General features: G+C 43.6%; 1 protein-coding gene across 1 annotated transcript in view; it reads left to right on the top strand.

Annotated features, from left to right (window-relative positions):
- The first annotated feature begins 3,069 nt into the window (after positions 1-3,069).
- Positions 3,070-25,453, top strand: part of FKBP1B (FKBP prolyl isomerase 1B) — a 57,406-nt gene continuing 35,022 nt past the window's right edge. Inside the window, exons 1-2 of the mRNA XM_053285130.1 lie at positions 3,070-3,225; positions 6,150-6,197. Coding sequence (XP_053141105.1) covers positions 3,189-3,225; positions 6,150-6,197 — 85 coding nt within the window. The 5' untranslated portion in view covers positions 3,070-3,188. The remainder of the gene's footprint in view (positions 3,226-6,149; positions 6,198-25,453) is intronic.

Below are 25,453 nucleotides of genomic sequence, written 5' to 3'. Positions count from 1 at the left end.
ATTTCTCCCATATGCTTTCAGTTGCTGTACTTTTAAATCGTGGACACTGCCTAGGGATAAACATATCAGATGGTCTATTAGATAGATCGATAGCAGACGAGAATGGCTGTAATGTGGCAGCAGGGGGACACAAAGTAAAGAGGAAAACAATACCAGGACCAGCTGAGCACTGGAGCAAGTTTTGTCATGAGACAACACCAATCAGCAAGAAAACCAAGGTAAATCCCATTTTTATGAAGACACATCTACAGTAATTCCTGTATTTGCAGAAAGTTTAAAATTGATTTAAGTGAAAAGATTGTATAACCAGAGCAGATTGTACTAGAAACAAATCATCAACACCACAAGAGCAGAGAAAAACCCAACAAAAACTAATAAAATAGCACTAAGAGAGAGAGACACACACAAGGAGAGAGAAACAAGTTGTTCTAGTAAGGACTGATCTGCCTACTTTCCTTTTTCTATCCCCACAAATGGACTAAATTTGGTTCAAATCGGTGAGGCAGTTCACAAGTTAGCCCCTTTGCACCTCAAATGTTTACACATCTGCCATCTTAAACTAGGGTGGATGACATCATCACAAACTATGCCATTGAGGTGTCCCTCTGTTTCCCTACAACTGTATCCAATTTGGTTCATATTGGTCCAGGCATTGCAAAGTTGATGGGGGATACACATGCGGATGGACGGAATGCCGAGTGATCTCATAAGCCTACTGGAAAGTAGACTAAAAATCAAATAAATAGTAGCATTTTCAACCTCCAGCAAAAACCAGGCACACAGCAGGCCAATTGCACTCCACATAGCAGAGAGTTCCACAGAGTAGGCACCACCATGGAGAAAGCCATCTCTGATGTCACTGCCAACAGAACCTCAGAAAGTAATAGAACATGCACGAGGGCCTCCTAAAAGATCTGAAGAGGCATGCAGATTCATAATGGGGAGGTGGCCCTTCAGGTTGTTTGGTCCTATGCTGTTTAGGGCTTTAAAGCAATAAACCAGAAATTTGAATTTTGCCCAGAAACATATTGGGAACCACTGCTACTCCACACTGGATTGGTTTTGAGCCAGATTCCACTGTGACATTACTTTGAATAGGTTCTCAGTCTCTGCACTTTGTGCACAGTGAAACCTGTTGCCCTCATGGAGCATACTTTAATATTCTCAAGGCCATAGATAGGGTGGAGCCAGTAAGTGTCCTGTCGCATCTGAACACTTGCACTAAAACAAGGGAGGGAGCAATTTAAAAATGAGTGGCAGCTGATGTCCCCAAAAGTAGCAGAGCTCTACCCAGCTGGCCCTTCCGGCTTTGCCTGTCCAAGACTTCCACTGGCTCAGTGTGGATACTTCGACTGTGATCAGCCTTATATTGCTTAACCAATTGGTGTGGTGTGTGTGTATATGTATGTGGGTGGGGGGAGATCCTTTCTCCTTAAGTTGCTTTGACTTTGAGAATGCCTGAAAGGGAAACAGAGACAAAGATCTTCCCTAGGTAAGAGAAGAGCTGATCAGTAGCAAGCAGGACTTGTCCCCTTAGCTAAGCAGGGTCCGCCCTGGTTGTATATGAATGGGAGACTACACGTGTGAGCACTGCAAGATATTCCCCTCAGGGGATGGAGCCACTCTGGGAAGAGCAGAAGGTTCCAAGTTCCCTCCCTGGCTTCTCCAAGATAGGGCTGAGAGGGATTCCTGCCTGCAACCTTGGAGAAGCCACTGCTAGTCTGTGTGGACAATACTAGAGCTAGATAGACCAATGGGTCTGACCGACTCAGTATATGGCAGCTTCCTCTGTTCCTAAGTTGCTGAAGGGTGAAACTCCCCTGGTTGGCTGAATCCATCCCAAGCAGGGGCGTAACTATAATAGGGCAAGGGGAGACAGCTGTCTGGGGGCCCACTGCCTTGGGGGCCCCCCAGAGGCAAGTCACATGACTGACTCCCCCAGCTGCGCACCGCCCCCCCAGGCTTCCTTCAGTTGTGTTCAGCCTCCAAAATTGATGTGAGTGTTAAGACCTGGAGCTACCAGAACAGCATGTCTTTCTCTAGAACCATTAAATGACGTGTATATATATGTGTGTGTGTTTTACTATGCTTTTTGTGACCACTATTCAGCCTCACTTAAGATTTCTTTACTTCATGAGCTGAGCTTCAATGGGGGGGGGCCGTTTTAAAATATTGTCTCTGGGCCCACTCCAATCTTGCTACGCCCCTGATCCCAAGCTCTTGTTCTTTAAATGGAAACTGCCATGTCTCAAAAGGCGGTGTGCTTGTCTGTTTAAAGTTCATGCAGACCACTGCTCCAGCCGGGACAGCGAATCCCTTAGCCTAACCTACCTTCAGTGATGTCCGTACTCTTTTTTATGCTTCCTGGAGGCATCTGGGTGGCCACACTGCGAGAAGCAGGATGCTGGACGAGATCACGGACCCGGAGGCTGTTCTAGCAGCGCTCTTCTCGCGTTCTTGGTTGACAGTAGCTGCGGGATGTTATTTTATGTTAACCGGCAGAATCTCTGTTATTTTAATAGGAAACATAATTGTTTCCAAGATTAGTGGAAACAATTATGCCACTGCAGACCTTGGTGTCGAGGAACCGGGCCAGGATTGGCTACGTGTCTTCTTCGCACCTGGCCAAAAGCGCACCCGTCCTACGGAATGGTGTCGCATTCCGCGATGGACTCAGCATCAAGGACGAACTCAGCAGAGCAAAGTCCCTGTTGTGCTATAAGGGGGAAAGAGAGAGAGAAGCCACCATACGGCCCCTGATCATTTCCACGCACTCATTTGAGAAACGGGGACTGCGCTGGGGAACGAGCAGCCGCCGCGCCTCTTGCTGTTGCAGCTGCTTCCCACGAGGAAGCAGCAGGATTTCATTCAGCAAGCCCCGCTGCTCCTGCCGCAGCAAAGCGGGTCCCAACGAAGCTAGCAGAGGAGCAGCCGAGATCTTGCTCCGCCCCCCCCAGGGCCCCGCCTTTCCTGTGCAACTGAGCAGGGGGATTGGACGTGTGGGCGCCAGGAACCACCCTCCTGGCCTTCCCACTGGTTGGATCCGCTGATAGACAGCTCAGGCGGCGCTTGTCTGTCGGCTGGGAGCGCTCGCTGGTCTAGCCGAGCCGGCACTGACTGAAGGAGGCAGAGTATTTGCTGGGAGCTGCTTCAGGGAGGACACGTGCTGCAGCTGGAGCATTGCGGCCATGGGTGTGGAAGTCGAGACCATCTCGCCCGGAGACGGTGCGCTACCCGGCCCTCCCTGTAGCTTGGGTTGAGGGGCGCCGAGACTGGGGTCGGAGCGGAAGGGAATTGTGGCACAGGAGAGAGCGGGGCGGGGTAGGGGGGGAGAGGTCTGCCTGTCACTGCAGGAGGGCAGGTGGGAATTCGGTTTCTGAGGGAAATGGAGCTAGCTGGTGCGGGGGACCTCGGACTCCCGAAGAGAGAAGAATGGGGTGGTGGAGATGATGTGCCTGGAAGGAAGGAAGGAAGGGTCTCTTGCTAGGGGAGGGGAAGGGAAGGGTGCCAGGTGTCGGGACGGGGATGGAGCATAATGCGACTCCTGTGGGGTGAGGCTGGGGCTGGGGCTGGGTGGGTTGGAAACCAGAGAGGCGCCGGTGTGGATCCCTTCTCAGTGGCACAGCGCCTTGCCCTCTCTTCTCCTTCGTGGTCAGTGCCTTGTATTCTGGGTCGGTTCTGTGCTTAAAACGCTGCGGCTGCCACGCTTGTCTACCACCTTGCCAAGCTCATCCAGTGTTTTCCCCTTAAACTGGGGTTGAGGAAAGGATGGCCTCCTAATGGGTCTTGTAGTGGATGATCGTTTTTGAGAGTGGAGGAGGATGTCTGCTGGGTGACCCCCCGGGTCGGGATACTGGGAGGTGGGACCAGGAAGGTTGCGGGGTGGGGGGTGGGGGAGAGAAACCAAGAGGCTGTTCAAAAACAGTTCTCTGAACATGCAACATAGGTAAGAAATGAAGAGTGCAAAAGAGGGGAGTGGTGGTGGGAGCCGCGTTTTTCCAGGGGTTGGGCAGAAGAAAGCTTGGGAATCCTTGGCTTAGAATGCGGTGGAGTGTGCCTGTCCGGAGCAAGGTAACCAGGGAAAAAGCCCAGAGGGCTCTGTGGGATCAGGAGGCTGCAGTCTTCTGCTCCTTTGGCAGCGGCAGCAGCAGCCGTGAGCGATTAGGGATATTTAAATGGCATTTGCTGACAGCTGCATAAATCCAAACGTGGTGAAGTAATTTAGTAACAAGAGCAAATTATAGTACACTGCACTTCCCCGCTTAAAATGTGATCGTCACCATTCAGCAGATAGAGCAGGCTGGCTTCTCCGTGCCAACCTAGAAAAAGGCTGTTATGGAAGAAGCCTGTACTGCAACTGCAGCAGAAGCAAAGCCGTTCACTTCTGGGGGAACCTGTGGAAATGAGAAACAATTGCACGTTGGCAGCATATGGTAGGGAAAGGTACCGTAACCGATGAGGCAAAGCTATCAGTTGGTCATGTTGCAAAATAAATGTCCATGTTCATAGAGGGTACTCTGACTTGACTGGAAACTCTTGCAATGAATGCAACTTGGTTTTCGAATACTTTCCTAGAATTTAGAACTGGAAGGTACCATATGGTCATTTCTGGGTCACTGAGCAGAAGCAGGATCCTGGGAAATCTCAAAAGCTTTATTCCTTCTAAAACAGCATTGTTACCTTTGTTCAGCCTTGTCAGTCAGTGACTCTTGAATATAGTTGTTAGTGTACACACAGAAGTCCACACATCTTGACTGAGAAGCCATATCCCGTGATAGCCACCAGTGAGGAAAACTTGGTTTTCTGCTCAGCAGAAGCCAAGTAAATGTGTCCCTTTTTGTACCTCCTGTCCAGCAGAGCGGCTTTACAGAGGAAGAGGAGCAGTAGGCATCATGACACTGGTGCTGCATCCAAGCACCCTGATGCCATTTTGAAAGCAGCATTCCTTACTTCTCTGTGGTCTTGGGGGTGGGTGGGCTTTAAAATAGGTGGTGGTGTATACGAGAGGCTTTCCCTACAGATGCTGCATTAAATTCCAGGTTAACACTGGTGACCTGAAAACAGTATTGGTGGACCCTGTGTATGGTGGGTGGTCACTGGGTCAACAAGATTATTGGTGCAATGTTTCAAGCTCTTTCATTTCTTAGACAATGTATGTAAAGTGCTTTGAGCAATTTGAAGTTATATATATATATATATATATATATATATATATATATATATATTCTTAATATCTTCTTGCTGGCACTTTCCTTTTTAGTGGGATTCTAATAGCTTATTGGCTGTTTAACCCCTCTGTAGACCATTCTGCTCCCTAAGAGCAGCAGTTTTCTGACTGTGTTCTGAGGAACTCTTTGGTTCATTGGGAACTCAGCACTTCCTCCATGGGAAGATCTGTAATGGTGGGCATGGACAAGCATTCTGAATGCCAGCAGCAAAGCCTAACCAATCTTCCCTGATGGTTGGGCATGTTCGAGGGTGCATTCTCGGTTTGGTGGTGATGTGGTTTGACAAGACCTTTCTGGTGCAAACAGAATACAACCTGGATGTGCCCCAGTCTGCAGCAGATGCACAGGGATTCCCTCCTTGTGGGCAGATTGTTATGAAAAGGACATAGCTATTCCTTAAGGGGGTGGGGAGTTTGTTAAGCTCTGCCTTACACTTGGTCAACAAGATTATTGGTGCAATGTTTCAAGCTCTTCCATTTCTTAGACAATGTATGTATGTAAAGTGCTTTGAGCAATGCAGACTCTCTGCATGCGGTCAGTAATAAAGGGATAGCATGAATTGTATTATTTTAATCTGTAGTCATTGAAAATTGTAATCTGTCCTCCCTTTTTCCAAGTAGCATAAGCCACTGAATGGAAGGATGAGGGCTAGCAGAAGCCATAGCCTCATCTGCACTATATGATGTCATTTCAGCTTCTGTCGTCTTATGACTTGTTTCTGCTTTCTTACACTGGGCAGTAGGTTAAACGTACTAGGTTTAGGCAAGAAAACCCAGTCTATTCAGCTGTCATTTTGTCTTCTCAAACAAAAATTCTGACTTGCAAAGATTTGGGAATGACCTTGAGCCTGTCTCTTCTTAAATTATCTCCCCTTTTCTAAGCAGATGTTTAACAGCATTTTAATTTATTTATTTTTAACAGGAAGGACATTTCCAAAGAAAGGCCAGACATGTGTGGTACATTATACAGGTAAGCTCTATTACGAATAGACCTTTTGAGACCTGTGTGCTTTGAGAACATTGTCTTATATTACGCAGTTGAACGCATACATCTTGGCTGGGTGATGTTCTGAATGTTGGAATAATCACATTTGGATAAGCAGGAATACTGTTTACAGTGACATGCATTTGAATAATTGATGCTGAGGTTATTACGGTGTTTGAAGTACCCTGGAGCTTTCTGCCTATGTCACACCACCACTTTCCTGTGGAAAATCTTCAGTGAAGATGGAGTACTGAGAGTTGGTACTCTGACCACTCATCATGTTGTATCTGCAGAAAGAAACTAGAAACTGGATCTCTTCAGTGCAATCCAAATGACTCCATTGCTGCTTTACTGCTCTGCTCCCATCCTCTGCTGTGCCCATACTAAACAACTATGAGAGGATGTCCTCTTTTGATGGGAGGAGGCTTGTGTATCAGTGACCTAGTGCAATATGTGTGTGTATATGTCTGGGGTGTGTATGGAGATAGCAGCACACAAGGACTGCAGAACTTGCTCCCTGTTGATCCCTCTGGCCCTCACTGCTGATAGTGGCATGGCACAGCAGTCGTCTTCCTGTTCCTCCCCTACTTGCTTCAGGACAGAAACATAATGGGAGAGCTATTCTAGGAATCAAATTTGGGAAAACTTGTAGGCTGTATGTAGTTCATTGACCTATTTTGTGCTGTCCTCTGCAGGTCAGTATGAACGAGTGTTGAGGGTTTTAAGCTTGCAGGGCAGTGGCGTTGCTCTGTTGTTGCAAGAAGAGTTTTTGCAGATATTTAGGATAAGGATACAAATACCTTATAGTTCTGTTTTATATTCCAGCGTGTTGCACATCATGGTAAATAATGAAATGGTACTTTGGTGGTGTTCTGGAATACTGAAACAGGCAGTTGCTGTACTGGTATATTCCTTTTATTATTCCAAATGCATTTCAACAGTGATCCTTGTCAAGGGAATATTTAGCTTTGTCAGTGTCAAATCTCTGCTCTGATGCAGTGATGTGTGATGTACTTTATACTGAGCAAATTGGAGGGTGGCGTGGTACAGCACTGAATTATGGGACAGCTAGGAATAATTCGGGCCGCATCTTGATCTTGTGTTGCGTAGCTGGTGTGAAACTGTGATACAATTACAGGACCCATTTGTGGTTTTTATGCTGCTGAAGGAGCTGCCAAAATCAACTTGAATTTCTTCCACTGATCAATGGATCCCATGCTGAATAGTTCCACTCTGTTCATGGAGATCAAGCTTGGCCAGTACAGAATATGGTTTTCTCATGCAGGAAGGAAATAGGGCCTCTGACTAGGAATGTAATAAAACATTTTGATGTCTCCTCTTAGCTGTCTGTGTGACATCTGTAGCAGTGTAGTGAAAACTGAAACAGGAGGTAAAATGAAAATTGCACCTCCACAAACATCATAATTGTGCCCTGGTAAAGTCAAGCCAGCCAAAACTCGTCTAGCTGTAAGGATCTTGCATTTTTTAAAAAAAAATAAAGTGCAGTTTCAAGACATGTTGTAACCCCAGGTAAGATTTCTTTGTGTGGTGGAGCTTCTCAATTCATTTTTACTAAGCCATCTATCCCTTTAAATTGTCATGTCTTGGGTGTAGCTATAATTGAGCTGATGGGTTCCAAGAGCCTGGGCCCCCAGCACTTGAGGGGCCCCCAGATCCACCACTCCCCATTTTCCCCCATTATCTCCCTCACTCCAAGGGGCCGCCCGGTAGAGGGACGAACACAGGCCCCCTCTTCTCTAGCTACGCCCCTGGATGGAAGGCTTCTATTTCTGTGTGGATTTTAACAGCAGCTGATCACCTATGGAAATATATTGCAAGTGTTTTCTGTTTTCTTCAGTGAGTCATGTCAGCAAAAGCAGTTTGACTGTTCAGCTTAAAATGTGTTCTTCTGAGACCCCACAAAAGCAATTTGTCCAGTGAAGTCAACACAACTCCTCATTTTGCTTGTTTAGCATTCATTGGTTACTTTGAGGGGAAATCTTAATGGAGTCTAAGAGAAATATAGCAAAATCTATAATAGGATGGGGCGGGGGGGGTGCAAGGAGAAAAAAACTCACTTGTTTGTCATGCTAGAAAGACAGTAACTTTTTCATATATTATCTTAATGGTTTATAGGAAAGGTGTCGGGGGGCCGGAGGCGGCGGTAGATAATACAGGTGAAGCTCGGAAAATTAGAATATCGTGCAAAAGTCCATTAATTTCAGTAATGCAAATTAAAAGGTGAAACTGATATATGAGACAGACGCATTACATGCAAAGCGAGATAAGTCAAGCCTTAATTTGTTATAATTGTGATGATCATGGCGTACAGCTCATGAGAACCCCAAATCCACAATCTCAGAAAATTAGAATATTACATGGAACCAAGAAGACAAGGATTGAAGAATAGAACAATATCGGACCTCTGAAAAGTATACAGTGTACTGTGCTTGATTGGCCAGCAAACTCGCCTGACCTGACCCCATAGAGAATCTATGGGGCATTGCCAAGAGAAGGATGAGAGACATGAGACCAAACAATGCAGAATTGCTGAAGGCCGCTAATGAAGCATCCTGGTCTTCCATAATACCTCATCAGTACCACAGGCTGATAGCATCCATGCCACGCCGCATTGAGGCAGTAATTGCTGCAAAAGGGGCCCAAACCAAGTACTGAATACATATGCATGCTTATACTTTTCAGAGGTCCAATATTGTTCTATTCTTCAATCCTTGTCTTCTTGGTTCCATGTAATATTCTAATTTTCTGAGATTGTGGATTTGGGGTTTTCGTGAGCTGTACGCCATGATCATCACAATGATAACAAATTAAGGCTTGACTTATCTCGCTTTGCATGTAATGCGTCTGTCTCATATATCAGTTTAGCAATAGCAATAGCACTTACATTTATATACCGCTCTATAGCTGGAAGCTCTCTAAGCGGTTTACAATGATTTAGCATATTGCCCCCAATATTCTGGGTACTCATTTTACCGACCTCGGAAGGATGGAAGGCTGAGTCAACCTTGAGCCCCTGGTCAGGATCGAACTTGTAACCTTCTGGTTACAGGGCAGCAGTTTTACCACTGCGCCACCAGGGGCTGCGCCACCAGTTTCACCTTTTAATTTGCATTACTAAAATTAATGGACTTTTGCACGATATTCTAATTTTCCGAGTTTCACCTGTACACCAGAACGTAAGCATGCTATAGAAATGGAAAGAACCAAAATATCAGCAGCAAATTAGCTTGCATCTACATTCCATTGGATAACCAAATAATGGGGAGAAATAGAAATATTCAGCCCCACCCCTTCAAACTTAATGTACTTTTCTCCAAAAAGTAAGTTACTGCTGTATTGTTTTCAAAGCTGCTAAACTACTATATTTTTCTATGGCGTGCTGTAGTTGTATGGGGAAAGGTATATATGACTTTAAACTCTTAGATGTCTATGCTTCTGATTTATAAAGGTTTGTAGATGACAACTGGTGGTGGATCTCCTTGTATCTTCTGTCATTCTGTACTCCCTCTGGAGAACCACACTAGTCTCTCCCTATAGGGGAACTTTTAAGAGGCTGCCTTCTGCTGAGTCGGGTCTCTGATTCTAACACAAAGCTGTTTACTTTTGACAACCGCTGCTATTTTATTTATTTATATCTTGCTGTTCCTCCAAAGAGTCCAGAGCACTCTACACAGTTATGTTTATTCTCATAACAACCCTGTTGAGGTAGGTCAGATAAGTGACTGACCCAGAGTCACCCAGTGAGTTTCATGGCAGAGCGGGAATTTGAACTTGGGTCTCTCTGATCCTAGTCCAATGCTTTAACCACTGCACGATGCAGGTATAGGTCTTTCTCAGCCCTGCCAGCTGAGACATTTTGGATGAAATCAGCCTGGGATCTTTTGCATACAAATTATATGCTCCACCACTGAAATATTACCTAGATATATAATAGTTTAAGGAAGAAAGTGATTGTATAATGGCAAAGACCAGTCTCTATCTTATCTGAAACTATTTGACTTGATCTAGTAGTAATTAGTAAACTCACTAATGTATTATACAGTAGTCAGATTAAGGCTGCCATCCTACAGTGCTTACTGGGGAGTAAACCCCATTAAATTCAATGGCGTTTACTTCTCAGCCTACATGCATAGGATTGTGCTGTCAGTGGGTCTTTGGCAGTAAACTCTGGGATGTTCAAAATCTTTGTTCAAGTTCCAAGCACAATCTTACCCCCTGTAGATACACTGCATTAAATTTCCACACTGCTTCATAGTGCGATCTTATCCTCTGTACATATTCCAGACAGGGGCTTTGTGTCATTTTTCACAGCTAGCTTTTGCATTCTGAAAAAGACGACACCCTCTTTCATTATTACTTTTGTGGTGATTGGGGGAAAGGATGGGTTCAGAAAGAATGCAAGAACTAGTCAGCAGGTGGCACTGCGAAAATCACACAAATTTCCTGCTCATGTGTGTACAGGGGATAAGATCACGCAAGGAAGTAGCATGGAAACTTGCAGCCGCATGTGTACAGGGAGTAAGATCATATCTGGTCATATTTGGAACTTGCACAAAAGCTTTGTACATCCTGCAGTTCACTGCTGTCTAGAAAGGCCCAATGTCTTTTAATTGGAGACATATAACTCATGAAAATGCAGTCTGTTAGGGCCAAACAGCACATTTAATTAGATTAGTAGCTTGGCCCTCCAGCTCCCCCTCCCCGCAATGTAAATAACATTCATGGGAGCACCGGAGGCGGGGGAGGAGGTGGGGTGATCAGTAGGAAGCTGTTGTTGGCCTCCAGAGGGATGTTTTCATTGGTACCAATGGAAGCTTCCCTCCCAGGGCTAACAGGATATTGTGGGTGGGTGTTCTTCAAGACTGCAGTACAAGGGGAAGAAGTTGAATATCTCCTCTTCATGCACCATGTTCCTGATCCTGATTAGGCCCCCCTGTAGGTGCACCCTTTAAAATTTGTTTAAAAAACTATGGAGGGCCAGACAACATGTTTAATGACTTGCTGAGAGAGGAACAGGAATTCCGACTTCATCCTGACGTCAGTGCACAAAAGCTTGCATTGTATTTGGGAAAAATAGTTACTTCAGACATAAATTTAAGTGTATGAAATGGATTCCTTTTGAACAGCCTCTATTGTCATTAGTAGCTTGCCCTGTGTGGTTATATTGGATCAGTTTCAGTTTGTGACTGGGTGTGGAGTCTGCTTTGGTCAGCCTGATGGATGATCTCCAAAGGGAAATTGACAGAGGGAGTGTGACTTCGTTGGTCCTTTTGTATCCTTTGGCAGCTTTCTGTACCATTTACTATGACATCCTTCTGGGTCACCTGTGGGTACTGAGTGTAGAAGGCACTGCTTTACAGTGGTTCCGCTCATACCTCTTGGGCAGATTTCAGAAGGTGTTACTTGGAGACTGTTGTTCTACAAAGCAAGAGCTTTTGTATGGTGTCCCTCAGGGCTCCATTTTGTCTCAATGCTTTTTAACATCTACATTAAAACGCTGGGGGAGAGCATCACAGGATTTGGTGCGGGGTGTTCAGTATGCTGATGACACTCAAATCTACTTCTCCACATTGGCTTCATAAGGCAATGGCATAACTTCCCTAGATGCCTGCTTTGAGGCAGTAATGGGCTGGATGAGGGATAACAAACAGACTGAATCCAAACAAGATGGAAGTGCTCACTCTAGGAAGCCACAGTTCGGGAAATGGGATAGATCTGCCTGTTCTGGTTGGGATTACACTCCCCCAGAAGGAACAGGTTCACAGTTTAGGAGTACTTCTGAACCCATCCCTCTCCCTGATACCTCAGGTGGAGGCGGTGGCCAGGAGTGCTTTTTATCAGCTTCAGCTGGTTCTCCAACTGTGCCCTTTCCTGGAAATGAGTGACCTTAAGACAGTGGTGCACATGCTGGTAACCTCCAGGCTTGACTACATGGGGCTGCCTTTGTATATAGTCTGGAAGCTGCAATTGGTGCAGAATGCTGCCGCCAGATTGGATGTCCCGTAGAGAACATATTACTCAAATTCTAAATGATCTGCACTGGCTAACAATAGGTTTCCAGGCCAAATACAAAGTGCTGGTTATTACTTATACAGCCCTTAACGGCTTGGGCCCACGGTATTTAAGAGAATGCCTTATTCATTATGAACCCCACCATCCAGTAAGATCTTCAGGGGAGGTTCATCTGAGGATGCCGCCAGCTTATCTAGTGACGACTCAAAGGTGTGCCTTCTCTGTAGTTGCCCCAGGACTGTGGGATGCACTTCCTGCTGAGATTAGAGCTGCTCCATCCCTGTTGACTTCTAGGAAATAACTGAAGACACATCTCTTCAGCCAAGCTTTTTAATTAGTTGGTGTTTTGATGGATATTTTAATCTGGTTTTATGTGTTATCGTTTAAATTCTTGGTTTCTTTTATTCTGTAAACTGCCTAGAGACTTTGGTAGTGGGTAGTATACAGATTTATTCAATAAATAAATAAATAGCAGCATTTTGGTTAAGAAGCTTCCTGAAGATGATTTTTCATGTTTAATTTAGCTATATTGTGCCTTCAGTTGCTTGCTCTTAGAAAACCTGGAAATACTGACTTGGCACTTAATGAAATCAGGGTTTAGAAATGTGATTTTATTTTCTGAGCTCAGGCCAGGAAGAGTGAAGAACACTTTGCAAAAAATGTTCCTTTTGCAAAAAAAAGTAAATTTTGTAGATTGCTGCAAACTGCAGAGGTTAGGAATAGATTCTGCACCTGCATCACTTCTGACTTAGCCAAAAAATAAGACACACCATGGAAAAGTTAGAGGAAGACATAAAAGGGAGGTGATTTCACCTTCGTGATGGGGATGTACAAAAATCCAACACTTCCAGCATACAGTGTAATCATATATCCCATCTTCGTGGGACCTGGGCTAATCCCTTATATCAGAAAAGTTCTTTCCAAGAACTATTAAACAAAATCTGGTGGCTGATTAGTTTACTTAGTGTATTGGGGAAGCTTTATGCCAGACATTTATGCTGGAAATTTTGGTCCCTGGTTAGACAGTGGGAATATTCTGGCTAAGGAACAGGCAGGCTTCAGGACTGGCCAATCTACGATAGATCAATATCTAGTCTTACAACACTTGGTAGAGAAGTACAGTTCCAGGCCATGTGAACCCTGTTTGTTGCATTTATTATTCTGCCTTAGATTCTATTTCCAGGGAAAGACTTTGGGTAAAGTTGGATACTTCCTCTATTGATCGTAGATTGCTTGCTCTTATTCGTATGCTTCATCAAAACAACTATCTGAAGGTGAGGTGTAATCAGCAGGGCTGTTTATCAGGCCCAGTTCCAGTCCAGAGGGGTGTAAAACAGGGCTGTATTTTAGCCCCCTCTGTTATTTAACTATTACATAAATTCGCTGGTGAAAGTCTTACAAAATTCTAGATTCTACCCTCCTAAATTGGCCTCTTATCCAATTCCTGCACTTCTCTATGCGGACGATAAGGTGGTAATATCCTTTTCTGAAATAGGTCTGCAAAGAGCCCTTGAGTTGTTTGCTGCCTATTGTTTGGAGGAAAGATTAGAAATTAACTATCACAAAACTAAGGTCATGGCGTTCACCGAGAAATACTCCAAACACAGATGGCAGATTAATGGCCAAGGAATAGAGCAGCTAAAAAATGACAGATATGTAGGGGTGGTTTTCCAATCAAATGGCTCCTGAAAGGCTCATTTGGTTAATGTTACCCAAGGTGCACATAGAAGTGCAATTGTGCTGTCTAGATTCTATTTCTCTAGGGAGGTAAATATATACCTGCAGCAATGAAAGCCTTTCAGAGTGAGGTAACATCTCAATTATTGTATGGTGCCCAAATTTGTATATATCCAAATTTTCATTCTCTGGAAGTGTTACAGTTCAAGTTTCTTAGATCTATTCTTGGTGTTCCACACTACATAACACATGCTTTACGGAGAATTGGAACTAGGTTAATCCCAATTGAAGACTGCATTTGGTCGCTTATTTTCAATTATTGGCTCAAATTAATCTACAACCCTTCTGGTTTGGCCGCCCTCAGCTTGATGGGTAGCTTTTCTTCTAGATGAGAAAATGTGGTGAAGAAAGTTTGGTGTTATGGCCTCCCGCTTTCAGATCTGGCTTGTATAGGCCTTCTTAAAGCCAAATAATCAATTTGCAAGTGCCTTTGGGATATTGCGCTTCAAAAGGACAGAGCACAAACACACTGTGTGGTTGCAGAAATCCTAGACAAATCTTATTCCTGGCTAATTAATTAAACAAACTTTCCCTAAGTTCCGCTAGGCCTTTACTTTGGCCCGTTCTAAATGTGTTACCTTCAGCTGTTTTGGAGGGTAGGTTTCACTGTACGCCCTATTCCCAACAGCTCTGCCCCTGCCACTCAGGCATGATCAAGTCAGTGGAGCATATATTGTTTTATTGTGTATTTTATAGAGATATAAATTCTCTTCTTTTTGGTCCAATTTTATTACACTATCCAGGCAGGCCAGATGACTTTTATGTAAATCTCCTGCTATCTGATTCCAGTGCTGAGATTACCTACTGTGTGGCCAAATTTTGTGCCACTGCTCATAATATCAGGAAACAAATAGTTAACCTTTTATGTTATGTAAGTTACATGTGTTGTGCTGGTGGTGGGCTGGTAGTCTTAGTATTATTCATTATTATTTACTATCGGAGTATTTTAAATTATATTGCCTGTAACTGTTGATTATTGTAATTGTTGGCTAGTTGTGGACCATAATAAATAAATGATGGGCTCATCTAGCTGCTGTGGCCACTAATGTAATTGTTTTTGCCAGTTTCTTGCACACTCCCCACTGTGAAGAAGATGCTTTAGTGTACCTATCTGGTTTATTCTGATAATGGACAAAATGGCAGTAGATCCAACTAGTATTTAAGAAGACCTGTGTTTGCAAGGCTTCTATACTAGGATTTACTAAAGGCGGAAGGATGCCTTTAGAGATGATGCTTTTAGAACAGATTACTATAAACTTCTTTCAAAAGTGTGACGGCATAGGTTACATCCTATCAATTCTTTAAGTTCTATAACTTTTATTTTGTGCTTCACAAGTGAATACATATTTGTTTCCTGTAAATCACTTGTCCCATTTGGTCAGTCACTTTCAGTCAATTTTTAGCAAATAGTTAAAACCCCAGAGTTTTGAGAATTGGTACAGATGTTGAGGACACTGTATCATACTAAACGGCTGGGTAATTGAGTTGAGTTTTAGCCACCATCTTGGGGGAAATGGCAGCCAAAAATTGTGGTTCACAAACTGTTGCTCCAGAAAAATGTTCAATACAAAAATTGTAGCGCATCAAATCTCTATTAAAATGTGATATTCGATGTCCAGTTCAACCAATGGTTTTGCCGTGACATGAAGGTTTTTGTGGAACACTACTTCACAGCAACTCTGCCATCCATGTCCGCCCCCCGGTAGTTAACTAAAATCAAATTTATCTGCAAGACCAAACTTAAATACAATTAAAGAGCATGGAATTTACTAAGCGAGGTTGGGTGCTTTCCTCCATTGTTCTTTTTCATAACATGTCATTCTGCCTTAACAACATCAACAGCTAGGGAATTCAGAAAGAAAGGGCTATGAACTGCACAAAATGAACTCGCAGTTTTGCAACCAAGACACTGAAATATCTTTCCTAGAATTCTTTATGCTACATACATACATACATACACCACCACCACAACATTTTTTGGCTCTGCAACTAAGGGCATGAGTATACATAAAGCAAACACTATCTTCTTCTGTGCACTGCAAATTGATCTAAGTTGTTCTTTGGCAAGATGAAAGCTGAAGTGTCTCTCTAGGTTGCATTATACATTTGACTCTTTTCCTTACCAACTGTGTTTGCTTTCTTAACCGTGCCCAAGTTCTATTTTTAAACTTGGGTACAAGTGTCAGACATTGCAAATGAGAAAGAGGGTGTTGAGCAATCGGACCCAAAGCCTGCCGTAAAGTTTGAGATACTTGAAAGTGTATGCTGTGGATAAGGTTGCTAGTACCTCTCTCTTTCTGGCAAGGCTGTTGTGCCTGTAACAGCAGCATGAAAGACAGCAGTTCAACAGCTGCAAGTTCCCCTGTCACAACATGCTGGGGAAAGCTGTACCTGCTGAACTTCTGCTTGCTTGTGCAGCTGTTTAAAGGTGCATGATCTCTGCCAGAAAAGAGGTTGCAACTCTAGCCATGGAGCTGGCAGCTGTCTCCCCCCACCCCACCCCCACACACATTCACACAAACTCGCTCCATGGAGGGCAGCCTATGTGTGAAAAATACATCCCAGCGTGAAATACATCTATGCACGACTGGAAATAATTCACAGAGGTGATAACATGCGAATAATTACTGCTGCTATTAAGTGTCACATGGTGCATCAGTCAGTCTCTTATCCTGAAGGGCTGGAGTGCTTCTGGACTGGACAGCTGCTGGTGTGGCACACACATCAACTGAGTCAGGAGAAGGAGGAAAGTTAATACAGGCCAATAGGCGAGAGAGAGAGAGAGAGAGAGAGAGAGAATAGTTCTGCACCTTCGATCTTTCTCAATTCCCTATTCCAGTTTTGTGGTTTTTTAAAGCTTGAGACAAGCATTTTTTATTTCTGAAACATGGTGCTCTGTATTCTAAGTTGATACCTGTACAAGCAGGGGCACTTCCATTCATGCAAGGGAGACAGCTTTTTGTGCCTCCCCTGCTTTCTGCTGCTCCTCCCTGTGTCATGTAAGATCCTGTTCCAAGAGTGCTCCCCAGTCTCTCCCCAGGTCAGGGAGTTGCAGAGAAGGGGCGGCGGTGCAGGCTGGGGGAGCAAAAACTGTCCTCTCTACTTAGCCTCTTCAAGGCTTCCCTAGAGCAGGCCTTGACCAATTTTTTTAGGATATAGGAACCAACCCAACAATATAGGAGCCGGGCAATGGACCTTTGACAAATTTACCAGATTGAGTGGTGGACACTGGAGGTGGGAGGGTAAATATGTTTCTCTTTATCCCCTTTATGAGTGCTTCCTGAGAAGCCCTGTTTTTACAGTTGTGTTAAATTTTAAATTGTGTTAATGCTGTAAAAAGGCAGCCCAGACACACAAGTTTTGGGCCGTATATAAATATGATTGATATAAATATGTAAATAAAATAAAGATGTTATTAAATAACTCTTCCTTTGGACATCCTAGTCTAGGTGCCACAGTTACATTTCTAGGTACCATGGATCCCTGTTGCCTGGGATTTGTCAAGCTGTGGCATAAACTATCCATTTTACAATAATAATGCAAATGGTTTGTTCTTGGCTTACTATAAAAGTTGTGTCTCTATTGAAAGCTAAGCAGTTAAGAGGCTGATCTATGAATTGAAATCTTGAGTTTCTATCTCGCCTCTTTCATTAACTCGCCTGGTAGCTTTAGATAAGACACACACACACCTTACAGGGTTGTCGTAAGGATTTCAACAAGATAATACATGTGAAGTGCTTTGAAGACTCAAAATACTATATGTACAAATGCTAAAGCAAGCATTAAAAAGGAAAGAAAGAATGGAATCTGCTCTTCTTTGGCCATTGGCCAATGCCTTTTCAAATGGCACCTTGCTAGAATGGCTGATCTGATCTGATGTCACACTGAAACTACATTGCATTGCCCTCAAGCTGCTATTTGGTTTAGCTGTGACCTCACAGAGCAGCTGGGCAGCCTAGGCTGTTCAGTGTTAAGAATGAAGTCTATGCTCTGTGAGCCAATACTTTTCTTAAATGAAGTAGCATATGTGTTGGCTCTGTAGCTTTTGAATGACACTTTTTTGGGGGGGGTAAACTAACTGAACAGTTTAAGAGTCTTGGAATTGACAACACAGGGATGCTTATGTATGCAATACATGTCAGCATCTAGTGAGCCTTTCACATTGCATCTTCCAATGTTTTATGTCACAGGAACTGAACTATGGAGAATAGCAACAGATTTTTCAAAACTTTCCCCCAGAAGGCTGTGAACACAACACATGGAGCTCCAGGCTGAAAAGGATGTACCAGCCATGTGTTACAGCTATCTGAGGCTGCAAAAAGAGAGGGGAGGGGAGAGAGAGTGTGTTGTTAAGTAACTGTGCTGGGCCTATGTGTTGGTTTATCATGTAACAACTGAAATGGTAATTGTAGACTTTTTAAAAGTCCCTAAAGACTTGTATTTTTTCACCCAAGATTTTTAGCTGGACTGTACTTTTAAATTGTTTTAAAGTTTTCATTTTTAATCTGTTGTATGTTGTTGTAATTCGCCCAGAGACAGAAGTTTGGGGTGGTCTACAAATTCGACAAATACATTGTTCAATGGACTTTGATGGGAGTACCAACTGATGTCATTGATTTTTATTTGGTGTGCAATAAAATAAAACTGAAACAAAGCAGAAAGAATGGGAACTACTCCACCCTGGACCATTGTATGTTATTGCATCATTTGGCCACTAAGTATACAAGTACTAAGGGCAAACTTTTTGTTGCATTTATGGATCTCCAAGCTGCTTTTGACTCTATACCTAGAGAGCTATTGTGGGCCAAGCTTGCAACAACATCTGTTGATAGAAGATTGTTATTTCTGATAAAACAATTCTATGCTGACTCCTCTATTCCTGTCAGGTTTGACCCGAAAGGGGCTCTGACAGACCCCATCGCCATGTCTAGAGGAATCAGGCAAGGTTGTCTTCTGGCCCCAGCCCTTTTTAATTTATTTATCAATGACCTGGCCTCTGAGCTGAATAAGGTGGATGCTCACTCCCCCAAGCTGGCAGACCATCAGGTTCCGGTGTTCCAATATGCAGATGATTCCATCCTTCTGTCCCAGACCCGAATTGGTCTCCTCAGACTTTTGAGAGCATTTGCCCAATATTGCAATGATAACCATTTTACCATCAACTTTGCTAAACTTAAGGTGCTGGTGTTTTCGAATGCCAGGAAGGTCTACAGCTGGAGTATCAATCACATCAAGATTGACCAGGTTTTTAAGTTTAAATACCTTGGTATTTATTTCCAGTCAAACCTTAACTGGAAATCTCAGCGTTTACATGCGATCCATACTGCACGTTCCACTTTATATGTTTTTCTTCGGGGTTTTTTCACTAGAGGTGGTCAATACATACCTATGGCTCTCAGAGTATTCAGAGTAAAAATTGTTGCTCAAATGCTCTTTGGGGCTCCACTTTGGATTCAGGGGATACAGTCGGAGGTGGATTCTATTCAGATTTCTCAGAGCTATCTTTAGAGTGCCGAAATGTCTCTTATGCCACTGTGTGCCTGGAGTCGGGTTCCTATTCCATTGCCTGTTGGGCTTGGGAGCTTACACTAATTCGCTGGCTTAACTTCTGCCTTGGGTTTCAGGGATCATTGTACATCGAACTTATGTGGAGGGACAACTTCCCTAACTCCTGGCTATCTGTGGTTACCAAAAAAGTGCTGAGTTTGGGGCTTTCTCCCTCCAGTTTATTGTCCCTTTCTTTTACCAGCACCAAGGCTATTACGATCCAACATCTTAGAGACATTGAGTATCAACGCATTGTCTCCCTAGTGAATAGATGTTGTTCTCCCATATATCTTGGTATTTCCCTTCCTGCTCGTAATCATCCTGCCAAATATCTTTCCACGCTCCATCTGGTCAAACTGAGGTCAGTCTTTGCACGATCCAGGCTGAATGTTCTACCGTCTGCCTTGCTCCTTAGAAGGTTTTGCAAGGATGCCCCTGTATCGGGGCTATGTTCTTGAGGTGAGGGCTGCTTAGAAACCGTTGCCCATGTACTTTTGTACTGTCCTCTGTTTCGTGACTCAAAGAATTACTGACCCCTTTATTTGTTCAGTTTCAAGGAAGGCCTGACTCATTTTATCTTAATTTATGTCTCGTGGATGTTAATGAGAGCATTACAAAACTGGTTGCTAAATTTTTATATGGGGCTATGAAACTGACTTCTCGTCATGGGGTTTTATGAGACTGATTGTGTATCTTTTAGTTATTTTATGTTGTGTGTATATATGCCTGTTAACAGTCAATAGTTCTAATTTTGTTTGGCTTATGGCCACAAACAAAATGATTCTGATTCTAAAGACTTGTATTTTTTCACCCAAGCTTTTTAGCTGGACTGTAGTTTTAAATTGTTTTAAAGTTTTCATTTTTAATCTGTTTTATGTTGTAAACCGCCCAGAGACAGAAATTTGGGGTGGTCTACAAATTCGACAAACAAATACATTGTTCAGTGGACTTTGATGGGAGTACCAACTGATGTCATTGATTTTTATTTGGTGTGCAATAAAATAAAACTGAAACAAAGCAGAAAGAATGGGGGGAAATGGACATCAGGTTCTTCTAACTTGGCTCCCAGATTGTCGTATTCCCCTATATCCTTTTGAGAGAGATCGAGAGATCTGTGAAACCTAGCAAGTAAATATTTATGAGCTTTGGGAATTTGGGATATGTTGGGAAAGCTTTCATCTGTACCCAACTGTTACTAAAGCGATTAAAAAAAATTTTTTTTTAGTCCAGTAGGATTGTTCCAGAGCTCTGGAAATTCAGGTGCAGCCACTTCAGTTCAGCTCCATTTCATTTTCTGTTGTGTGAGATACCTTGGGACTACTGCCCTGTGCCTCCATCATAGTTCACAGGGCTCAACATTTCACAAGTGGAGTCCTATTTGCAAAACATGCAAAAATGCCAGTACTTCTTATCTTCCCTTCGTCTCATGCATTCTTGGAATTAATCTTTCTTCTAGGAAATTAGAACTTCTTTTTTTTTTTTTTTAAAGAATCTGTGTGTTTTCTGAGAATGACCAGTTGGGAAACAGTGTTGAAATAGTTCTCTATGTGAACCGCTGGGGATTTCATTTCATGAAGTGCTTTGCTGATGATGTGACTTTATTGCACTGTTTAACAGAATAAATGTGCAGAATAAAGAAAGGAGAGCTGGTCCTGTGGTAGCAAGCATGTCTTGTCCCCATAGCAAAGCAGGGTCTGCCCTGGTTGCATCTGAATGGGAGACTTGATGTGTGAGCACTGCAAGATATTCCCCTCAGGGGATGAAGCCACTCTGGGAAGAGCAGAAGGCTTCAAGTTCCCTCCCTGACTTCTCCAAGATAGGGCTGAGAGAGATACCTGCCTGCTACCTTGGAGAAGCCACTGCCAGTCTGTGAAGACAATACTGAGCTAGATAGACCAATGGTCTGACTCAGTATATGGCAGTTTCCTATGTTAAAGATGGCTGATTTTTCCCCCTTGGTTTTTCTCCTTCAAGGTTGGGGCACTCCCTGTTGATTAAAAATGAATATGGTACCACTTTTGAATACCCTATACCATCTTTTTTTTTTTTTTTTTAGTTTGGGCTCACCTGTTTCTAGAACTAGGTATAGGCTACTGTGAGAGAAAAGCTGTTTAATTACTTGAGCAAAATTAATAAATTTATTTGTATAATTTATTGTTAAACTTTCATCTTGCCCTTCTTCCAAGAAACTCAAGATGATGTACATGATCTGCCCCTCCCCTTTTATCCTCACAACAATCCCATCCTCTCAAATTCTATAAGGTAGGTTAGACTAAAAGATAGTAGCAAGCCCAAAGTCACCTGGCAACTTTATCCAATTCTCTATATAATATTTGAATATTTAGTAAGGTTCTATTGAATGGCTCATATCCAAAGACAATTAGTCATGACTAAGTCCCATTGAAATTAAACAGAGATTAAACTTTGATTAAACAGAGTCCCTTACTGAGCTGACTGACTTGGTTGCGCAGTTGACATTGGAGTCTCCCAGACCGATGGTTCCGAGGGACTTTAATGTTCACTTTGGAACCAACTTGTCGAGATCAACTCAGGAGTTCATAGCAGCCTTGACAACTATGGGCCTATCCCAAGTGGTCTCTGGACAAACGCATGTTGCTGGTCACACTCTCAGTTTGGTTTTTTGCTCTGATCAAGATGGTGTTCCGTAGGCGGGGACTCCTGTGATTTCCCCATTGTCATGGATGGACCAGCATCTGGATAAGGTTGGACTCACAGCCACAACCCTCCTCTGCAGGGATAAATGACCTATTAGGATGGTCCGTTTGAAAAGGCTATTGGATCCAATAGGATTCCAAGAAGCTTTGAAAGGCTTTAAGGTTGATTCTGCCAGCAATTCTGTCAACGCCCTGGTGGAAAATTGGAATAATGAACTTACTAAGTGCCCTCTTTGACCCATTTCTAAATTAGCCCCTTGGTATACGGAAGAACTGTGAAGGTTGAGGTTGAAGCGGCAAGGTAGATGGCTGGAGCACAAGTGGAGAAAGACTCAGCTCAAATCAGACAGATTACAACACACAGCACATTTGAAGATCTATGCTCTGGCAATGCACATAGAAAAGAAGCAGTTCTTTTCATTGCTTCTGCAAGCTCATGTCCAGCAGAGTTGCCTAAGGTTGTGAGAGGGCTAGTACAAGCCCGTTCTCCCTTGCATAAGAATTTGGATCTATCGGTTAACCATTGTAATATGCTTAATGATTTTTTTTGCAGATAAAATCTCTAGTATTTGAGCGGAACTAGACTGCACAGTTACTGCAGAGCCTACTGTAGAGGTGTCCAGCAGCTCCTCTTGGTTAAATTGGATCAACTTCAGTTTGTGACTTCTGAGGATGTGGACAAGCTGCTTGGAATACTTTGCTTTACTCTTGATCCTTGCCCAACATGGCTTATATGATCTGGCAAGGAGGTCATTGGAGAGGGTCTTGTTAAGATCATTAATGCTTCTCTGAGAGAGGGAAGGATGCCTCCTTGTCTCAAGGAGGCCATTATTAGACCACTGTTGAAGAAACCTGCATTGGATTCCTCAGAATTGGGCAATTATAGGCCTGTCTCTAACCTCCTCATTGTTGGGCAAGGTGATTGAGATTATGGTGGCGTCTCAGCTCAGGCAGACTTGGAAGAAGCAGATTATCTGGACCCATTTCAAACTGCCATTCGGGCTATGGGGTTGGGACAGCTTCAGTCAGCCTATTGGATGATCTCCAATTAGGAATTGACAGGGGGAGTGTGACTCTGTTGATCCTTTTGGACCTCCCGTCGACTTCCAATACCATCATAGTATCCTTCTGGAGCCCATGAAAGGGTTGGGAATTGGAGGCACTGCTTTGCAGTGGTTCCACTCCTACCTCTCAGGTTCCAGATGGTTTTTCTTGGAGATTGTTGCTCTTCAAAATGGGAGCTATTGTATGGGGTCTGACAGGTGCCCCGTGCTTCTGTCTCCTGTGCTTTAACATTTATATGAAATGGGGGAGATCATCAGGGGATTTGGTGTAGGGTATTATCAGTATGCTGATGACACACAAATCTATTTCTCCATGTCAACTTCATCAGAAAATTGCCTATCTTCCCTAAATGCCTGCCTGGAGGCAGTAATGGGATGGATGAGGGAGAACAAAGTGAGGATTAATCCAAGCAAGATGGAGGTACTCATTGTGGGAGGACAGAACCTAGGAAGTAGCTTAGACCTGATTGTTCGGTATGGGGATACACTCCCCAAGAAAGAATAGTCTGGGAGTACTTCTGGACCCAAACCTCTCCCTGGTTTCTCAGGTTGAGGCAGTGGCCAGGAGGGATTTCTATCGGGTCTGGCTGATACGCCAGTGACATCCATTTCTGGAGATAAATGATCTTAAAACGGTGTTGCATATTCTGGTAGCATCCAGACTTGACTTCTGACATGCATTCTATGTTGGTACATAGAGTTGGATATTGCAGCTGGTACAGAATGCAGCAGTCAAGTTGGTCTCCAGGGTTACCCAAAGAGATCACATTATACCCATTTAAAAAGAACTATACTGGCTGCCAACAAGTTTCTGAGCAGAGAGGCACCTTTTTAAAAGTGGTGATTCTCCTTATTCAGCAGGGGGAGAGCAACTGGCCCTATCCATCCTCAGCACAGCATCCCTCCAGTGGTTGTGGCTGGTGCCTATCTTGTGTTTCTGTTTTAGATTGTGAGCCCTAAGGGGACAGGGAACCATTTCATTTATTTATATCTATGTAAACCACTTTGGGAACTCTTATTTATCCATCCATCCATCCATCCATCCATCCATCCCTCCATTCAATTTCTATACTGCCCTTCCAAAAATGGCTCAGGGTGGTTTACAAAGAAAAATAATAAATAAGATGGATCTCTGTCCCCAAAGGGCCCACAATCTAAAAAGAAACATAAAACAGATACCAGCAACAGTCACTGGAGGTACTGTGCTGGGAGTGGATAGGGCCAGTTGAAAGTGGTATATAAATAATTTATTTATTATTAACATTTGTACACCACCCCAAACTTTCATCTCTGGGTGGTTAACAATAGTATAAAACAAATTAAAATATATACAAAAACTTAAAACAATTTAAAATCAGCCACAAATTAAAACCTTAAAATTTTAAAGAACAGAAAAAGCTTGGGCGAGGAGGCAGGTTTTCAAATGCTTTCTAAAAATTGTCAGAGATGGGGAGGATCGTATCTCAGCAGGGAGCACATTCCACAATTTCGGGGCAGCAACCGAGAAATCCCATCCCTGTGTGGCCACCAGCCGAGCTGGCGGCAACTGGAGACGGACCTCTCCGGACGACCTCAATGGGCGGTGGGGATCATAATGAAGAAGACGTTCTCTTAGATACCCAGGGCCTAAGCCATTTAGGGCTTTATAAGTTATGACAAGCACTTTGTATTTTGCCCAGAAACCTATTGGCAGCCAGTGTAACTATCAACAAAGGAGTGATGTGGTCTCTCTGAGATGACCCAGAGACCAACCTAGCCGCCACGTTCTGTACCAACTGAAGCTTCCGGACTACGTACAAAAGCAGCCCCACAGAGCGCATTGCAGAAGTAAAGTCTGGAGGTTACCAACATATGTACCAATGTTTTGAGGTCATTCATCTCAAGAAATAGACGCAGCTGGCATATCAGCCGAAGCTGATAAAAAGCACCCCTGGACACCGCCTCAACCTGAGGAACCAGGGAGAGGTGTGGATCCAGAAGTACTCCCAGACTGCGAATCTGTTCCTTTTGGGGAAGTGTGACCCCATCTAGAACAGGCAGATCAAAATCGTCTCTAGAGTTCTGAACCCACACAATAAGTACCTCCATCTTATCTGGATTCAGTTTCAGTTTATTCTCCCTCATCCAGCCCATTACTGCTTCCAGGCAAGCATTTAGGGAAGTTGTGCCATCTCCTGAAGAAGTT

The sequence above is a fragment of the Hemicordylus capensis genome, chromosome 1 (genome assembly GCF_027244095.1).
Source record: "Hemicordylus capensis ecotype Gifberg chromosome 1, rHemCap1.1.pri, whole genome shotgun sequence".
Taxonomy (NCBI): Eukaryota; Metazoa; Chordata; class Lepidosauria; order Squamata; family Cordylidae; genus Hemicordylus; species Hemicordylus capensis.
The sequence above is the reverse complement of the archived record's forward strand: the minus strand, read 5'-3'. Positions and strand labels throughout refer to the sequence as shown.